The 7,538-nt window shown below is 39.6% G+C and overlaps 1 protein-coding gene across 1 annotated transcript in view; it reads right to left on the minus strand.

Annotated features, from left to right (window-relative positions):
• Positions 1-4,830, minus strand: part of LOC104493344 (protein kinase C alpha type) — a gene marked incomplete at its 5' end in the record, with an annotated part of 44,175 nt that extends 39,345 nt beyond the window's left edge. Inside the window, 2 exons of the mRNA XM_010136003.1 lie at positions 3,866-3,994; positions 4,719-4,830. Of these exons, the coding sequence (XP_010134305.1) occupies positions 3,866-3,994; positions 4,719-4,830 (241 nt within the window). The remainder of the gene's footprint in view (positions 1-3,865; positions 3,995-4,718) is intronic.
• Between the last annotated feature and the right edge of the window lie 2,708 nt (positions 4,831-7,538).

The raw sequence follows: 7,538 nt of genomic DNA on the forward strand, positions 1-7,538 counted from the left end.
GAAAAATGCAGTGTAAAAAGCAGAGATTAAGAATAGCAAAACCTGCTTTACTATGCCTAAAAAAAAAAAATCCCCCAAGCCAGTCTAACCTACGAAAGGGTCATGAATTCAGTGATTTCAGAAAAAAAGCAATTCAAGACGGTTCCTATAAAAAGAAACTACCAAGCTCATTTACTGCTAATGCAATAAATTATCAATATGCAAAGCAACTCTCAAGCTAGTAGCTATAAAATAAACCACTGGTATTTAAGAATGGCAACACAAATGAGCACCGAATGCAGCATATTGACTAGCACTGGGAAGATGGCATTATTTCAGCCAAGTTCACCACGGCAAAATTCCTACTTGTTTGTGAAAAAGCATAGCAGAGTCTCTAGCATTCACACAGAAAAGACAGTATGTCCACCTTTAAGCACCCAGACTGAAGACCTGACCTAGTAAACCGGAATTAACCCTGTTTACATACAGCACTGAGGCATTCCCACCATTAGTTCAATTCAAAACCTGCCAAAGTACTGAGATATTTTAGATAATCTGACTGAACCACTGGCCAGCTCCATCTGGCAGCTCTCTGCCTTGCCTCTTTCCTGGTATTCACTGAGGAAAAGAACCCAGTACTGTTTACAACATTGTAATGGGGAAACACTTTGTAAGCAAATGCACTGTGGCTTTTTTTTTTTTTTTTGAAACAAAAGCCACCACAAAACCTTCGAAGCAATTACGCAGAAGTAAAGACAAATGGCAACGTACTGAACAGTGTCCCTCAAACAACCGCGTCTTGCAGTCGCCACCGAGCATGTTGCACCCCCCTCCTGGCTGAGACTGGGAGGGTTGAGCTGCCCACTGAAGGTATTTGCAAGATGCCAACGAGGGGAATGTCTGCATTTAGCAGCACAAATGTTTTGCATGCAATCAAGGCTGGCTAGGAAAGAACCAGCAGGACCTAATTAACAACCAAAACAGGATGCAGAGCTGAGAGATTAAGGAATTCAGCTGAAGAAGTTCAACACCTGTGGTGTAATTCCTTTGAAAAAGATTCAGAGAAAGGCTCAAACCAAACAGCTCATCCATGATTATTTTCCCTGCTGGTCCTAAACCTCCTGGGTATATACTTCACCTAAGCTAAAAGCAGTGATATCATGCTTGGCAGCTCTGGGAACTCTATATTCTAACAAAGGTTTTGTCAATAAATATTTCAGAAGCCAGGCCATACCGGGAGAAAAGGAGTTCCAGATCTTTGCACAGCAATATGCCATGAACACACGAACAATTGCTCACTTCCTTCGCAGTTAACCGTGCACAAAAGATATCTGGGACTTCACCCAGTCTGGGCTTAGACTGTAGAGTGTGTTTTTAAAAAATTAAATAAATAACCAGCTTACTTTCAGAGCCACTCTTACTATAAAGAAATTTTCTGAAAGCTTGGAAATGCTGACAAGCCTCAACCAAAGCAACTTGTCAGCACTGTAATTGTTACATACGTAGCAAGGTTACAGTAAAGATTCTTCTTGTTGTCCAGAAACCTACTTAATTGTGAGATGGAAATGTTTTATGTATAAACACAAAAGTAACAGCAGCTGCCAAGTACATTCATACCACAATGAGCTTATAAAGAAAATTTATACAATAGCTGTAACTACTTCACCATATTCACATCCCAGACAAGAACTTTTCCAACAAAATTGTGAACCAAACGAGCACCTATTTGTATAATTGGTTTACAGTGCCTTGGTACCACAAAGACTTGTGGCAAACGTTTTTGTCCCTAAAAGATCATAAATCAGCTGAATGATCAGAAAATAAGTACATGTTACTTGTCACGTTACATGCATTATGTCAAGAAGTTGAAGCCAAGTTGTAGAACCTTGCTGCAAAGGGGCCTAGAATACTGCAAATATTAAACTCCGTCACTTGGAGGATTTTCAAATTAGTTCCCTCTCATGGCACAATTACTTCTGGAACATGAAATGCCCCACTACTCTGTGAAACCACCTTTCTGTTAATGACAGTATCTTGGACAAATTTATCCCTCCTACGCCGGCAGGAAGCTATTCGAAAAGTTAAGCTACAATGAAGCATCGCTTGGGATCCGTTCTGATCCTTTCTAACTACATTTTATCATACTCCTTTTCATTGCATTTTACAAGGTTTGACAGGAGAATATGGAAGTACTTGGATTTAGAGAGAACAAAGTCACAAATGAATACGGTACCAGGAGAGACTTCACTGGTTCTAAAAACTGAAAATTTGGTTGATGGTCTGATTTCCTGATGGTGAGTACAAGGGGCATGGTCTCTGCTGAGGCTCACGCCCCAAAGAAGCGCAGAGGTAGAAGGAACATCCTTCTGGGGTAAAATAGCTTTTCAACAGAGCACCTTGGGGCAATACACAAACCTCAACATCCACAAGCTGCCAACAACTACATCAAGAAACAAAGGCAGAAGTTGAGATGGTCTAAGAAACCTCCTACTTTGTCCTGCTGCAACCTCGCCTTCAAATTTAGTTCCATTTTGCAACACCAAACAGGCAACGATAAAAGGACTGCACCCTGTTTTTGCTTCATAGCGTGGAGACTGAATTCAGTTCCTTGCAGTACCAATTTTAAAGGTCTATCAGTGACGATCTAACGTGATGACTAACATTTGTTGCCTTTAAGTTTTCGTCACTGGAGAAGCAGTGTTGGTCACCTGTGACAACACTCTAACCAACCCATTCTCCTGAGTTAAAAGCTTTAGATAATTTGTTTTATGAGTGTCTTCTGCTCCATTTCTTATGTTAGAACATAGTTCTTTTGGTTCTAGTTACCACAGCACACATTTCCTTATAGTTTTGGGCTATAAAAAATTGGGACTTTCTTTACGAATTTAATTTGTTTTACAGATTTGCCTCTATCTATAAAAAACCAAACAGAATTCTCTGTTATTCCTTCCCATATTTCACTTCTGTCCATCCTAACTCCTGCCCTGTGCTCTCCTTTTGAGTAAATACACTGCAATCTGATTGGCATAGGACTTTTTTTGCATATTTGTGTCCAACAGAAATGAATATTGATAAAATAAAATTCACTGCCAACTCACACATCAGATATCGGATACATTAATTACCAGTTGACCCCAGCTACGATAAAGAGCATGCACAGAACAACTGCAACCTGCTGTAAATACAAATTCTAACGCAGATCCTGAGTCATAAACTATTTAGGGGGAAAAACAGTCCTTCAACTTGAAAAATACATTTTCCAGAATTATTTCTGCAACTTTGGTCATTGAATGGGTTGGTGGGGGTTTGGGGTGTGCGTGTATGTGTGCACAACCAAAGCTCGCTCATAAATCCTGGAAGAGAGACTTCCACAAAAATGGACTGCCACCCTCTCCTTCCTTCCTCTCTCTCCCTCCTCCTCATCTTGGTAATCTTAATGTTACAGAATGTGGCAATTTATTTTTTTTGTTTTATAACTCACTGGGAGTAATATCTGGGATTGAATCCAAGTCGTCTTTGTTTATCAAATACTCCAAAATGCAGGAAACAGCTCCTCAGCTGATGAGAGCTTACAGTATTTCTTGTGTTCTGAAGATGATGGCTAACTTCCTGAGCAGCTCATCTCCTACTGGGCTGCTTTCTACATGAAAAATTGACTTACAGCGATCTTCTAATTAATATGCCTGCGTTTTTAAAGCTATTACTACAGCTTTCATTTTTCTATTTATTTTTATGAACAGCAATTCATAGAGTTTCTAGATGCAAGGACATCTTGAATGAAATCCTCACTCTTCTAAAGGGAAACACTGTCACTAGCAAGGTACAGAAACCCACAGTGTATATCATACACTTATAAACTTACAAAATTCCAAAACAAGCTGTTTACCTGTTACTTCCAGTTTGTCACCAGTGACTTCAGCTTTCAGATAAATCCTCCCTCTTTTCTCTGTGTGATCCATGCCGCAGAGGCTTGGGACGTTTATTACGCATTGCTTATGAACATTCATATCACAGGCTGTGGATACAAAACCGGATCAGACAGCTCTGAGAAGGTAATAACTCGATTCCACTGCAAACGCTGAGCAGAGCGGAAGGCGACACCGCTCCACTGTTGGCAAGTCTTTTGGATTACAGCTGTGTGTTTTTCAGCTGAATGACATGGCTGGTTTCCCTCTTAAAATATATTTTGCAGACAGTGAGAGAAACAGAGAATAAAATAATCCACTTCATTAATGATACCTTTAGGTGTCTGAAGTGCCCGGGAGAAAAACAGAAAATGGGATAAAGACTTGCTGAGAATATGACTAAGAAAACCGAGCGTTTGTGCCAGCATTAGCAACAAAGGAAGTTACATTTAATTGATTATTAGATTTTTCTAGCAGGAGACTTCCAAGACAAATGAAATACATGGAAAATGCTGGATGTTGGCTACCAACTGAACTGAAGTTTCAGTCTTCGGCAGCACATTCACCTGACCAGTTCAGAAAGAGGCGTTCTCAAAACTGGCCATGGCAAAGGCTCCTCGGCCACATCAAACAGAACACACCACGTTCTCAGCAACAGCATCACTTTCATTAGGATATTACTCTAGCACTAAAATATCCACTTGAAACTTAACAATTCTATAAATAGCTGACATTTGAAATGGTATTTTCCACAGAAAAGAAATAAGAAGCTGTTACCCTGTGTTTCCACTTACTTTCTAAAATACCCTTCTGGGAACAGAGAACGACACTTACTGTCACATTTCATCCCTTGGTGCAGAAGCCCATAGAGCAGTGACCCACAATGGTCACAAAAGGTCGGGCTTCCATACGTGTGGATCTTAAACTTGTGTTTGCTTCTGGGATCCTGAAGGAAAAAACAGAAAGAGATTCTCAAGTCACAAAAAAATGACATTGACGTATCTTTAATTTATTGCCTCAAATACCCAAAACTACCCAACTACAGAAAAATATATTCCAGCACGTAGCTTATTCACAACCCTCATAGCGGTGCTACACTGGTGCAGGTACCTTGCCCTCGGTTCTTAATCTTTTGTTTTATCGTTGTAAGATTCTGAGTTTTATGCTGGATCTATAACCACTAGTTTTCACTGCACAGGTAGAAATTCTATAGTATCCAGGATGACGAGTCAAGACTTTACAACAAGAATTTCAACTGAGAGTATTTCAATAGTTCCATTTGTTACACAGCCTGAGATGTGAAACACAAACGGCAAACAACCATATTTATATTTATTTTGTAAGCACAGTCAACCTAAATGGAATGGCATTCAACACTCCAGAGAACATCTGTCTCATCATTTATTAAGGATATAGCCAGTGGGTCTTGTGGTGCGGGGTCATGGGAACATCGCTTTATTAAAGGATTATCCGATGGGTCCTCTCTGACTATACACCTTCCAAACAATTTAAAACACATTTTCAAAGCTAATTCTTCCTTAAATTGTTTTGCTTAGAAAACATAATGGGGCTCATTGCCTTTCAAATATACACCCTTAGACATGACTTTGGTAAGCATGTCTGTTGCTGAGAAGTACAAAACCCACAGCTTTTAAGAATGACACTGAATAAACAGATTTTAAAAGTTGTGTTTAACACCTGACAGAAGTGGTATTTATGAGTATAAAGTAATGATACGGAGGGGAAAGAACTATGGGAAATTATTACAGTGAATGTATACTAAATACATTGAACCTGTATAATACCCTGAAACTGTATCACAAACACTACCAAAGAATTCCGCTCCCACCAATGGGATATACATGGTAATTAAGTTAAGCAGGGGAGTGCGTGCGGCTTAAAAATGTTGTGACACATAACGACAACTCTGCTGCACTCCCTACAAAGCAGCACAGCATGAGCAAAGGCTCGTGCACTCCTGCGCCTAACCGTGTGTAACGACAAAATACCAGCAAACACATTCTTACAAAACAATTAAATGTCACATGAATAAAACAATCAAATTGGAGCAAACTTTGAAATTGGCCCAGGGTGACTCAATGGACAGAATCTGAATCATCCTCTGCTCTCTATAAAAAATGATAGTTCTCTATCTTTGTGTGAAAACGCCTGCTGTATGATGTGTAAAATGAACCATTCAACGTAATTTATTTTAAAGGGCAGTGAGTACGTTCTGACTATTACAAGTTACTACTCTGTAGGCACACACAAAGTCACTCATTCCAGGCAGAGCCTAAAAAAAGAGGACATGGGAAAACAGTAGCAAAACTACCGAAAAGGAAACTTTGCACGTCGGAAATCTCTCTTTTAAAATCCCTTTAATAGATCTAAACAGAAGAACTTAAAAAAATCTTTAAATGCAAACAAATAAGAGAGGACATCCTTCATCACTCTTTAATCCTATTTTCTGTTTCAATCCTATGCATTTTTTTCTTTTTTGGTAAACCGAAGGAACAAAATGTTGTTATTCTGTAAGCAAGTCTGAGAACACAGAGAGAACACCAAGAGACCTCAATACACCTACCACAGAGGATGAAACCTTTTTCTCTTATTCCCTATATTAACAGGGGCTTCTCATGCACTTCGAGCTACCCTTGAATCCATAGTCTGCACTTCAACTATCAGGAAGTCTATTAGTAATACTTAATACATTGCCAGTGCTAATTCCTTACATTATGAACAGCAGTTGACTTATTCTACAATGTTTAATATTTCCCGATGTTAAATATGCATTAGGCAACTTGTAGGCACAGTTGAGGAAACCACACTGCCTTTAGCATTGCTCAGCTGGAGGTAAACTACCGAGTTAGAGGGAAGCTCCTGCAAGTTTTCTTCAGATATCCCCTCTGAATCAATGCAAACTTTCAATAATTCCCGGAGCACTGCTGGCAGTCGGATTTCATAGTAAACACAGGGAGCCAAGCCAGGATGTGACAGATGAACTGCCAAATAATGGCTGCTATTTGCAAGAGAATTGAACTTTGCACTAAACTTGGCATAGATTAATTGTGAAACTCTAAAGGGAAAACCCACTTCTGTTTCCAAAATCCATCAAAATTATGAAGGGGGAAAGAGGCCATGGGAAAGCACTTGTTAAGCAGTGATGAATGATAGGTTCTATTAAAATTCATGTTATTTTCATGCTAAAAAGTGACTTTGCTGCTATTATTAAGACAATCCCCCATTTTTACAAGTACAACTGAACACAGTATAGTATAATAAAATGGGAAAGGAAACTCTGGGCAATCGATATCACAGACACTTAAATACTTGTCTTTGAAAAACCTTTAAATTGGCAGAAACGTAGCCAGTGCTCTGTACTCCCAGTTTCAGCACTGACTCATATGGGTGCAGCACCCCTATAGAGATGAAGAGCAGCTGAGCATCCACACCCCATAGGGCTCGGAAAAAAATCAATATATCATTCATTATTCTCAAAGCCAAGATGTGCTCACAGACACAGGCAGCCATAGGATTGCACTGACCACATCTGTGCTGTGGTCCTGAAAGAACACCGAAAAAGGAGCAGAAACCTTTAAAAAATAGATAAAAGAGTTTGCCGCGCGCTTGCCCAGCCAGCTGTGGCTCTGCTAA

This window comes from Buceros rhinoceros, unplaced genomic scaffold (genome assembly GCF_000710305.1).
Source record: "Buceros rhinoceros silvestris isolate BGI_N320 unplaced genomic scaffold, ASM71030v1 scaffold16465, whole genome shotgun sequence".
NCBI classification, from domain to species: Eukaryota; Metazoa; Chordata; class Aves; order Bucerotiformes; family Bucerotidae; genus Buceros; species Buceros rhinoceros.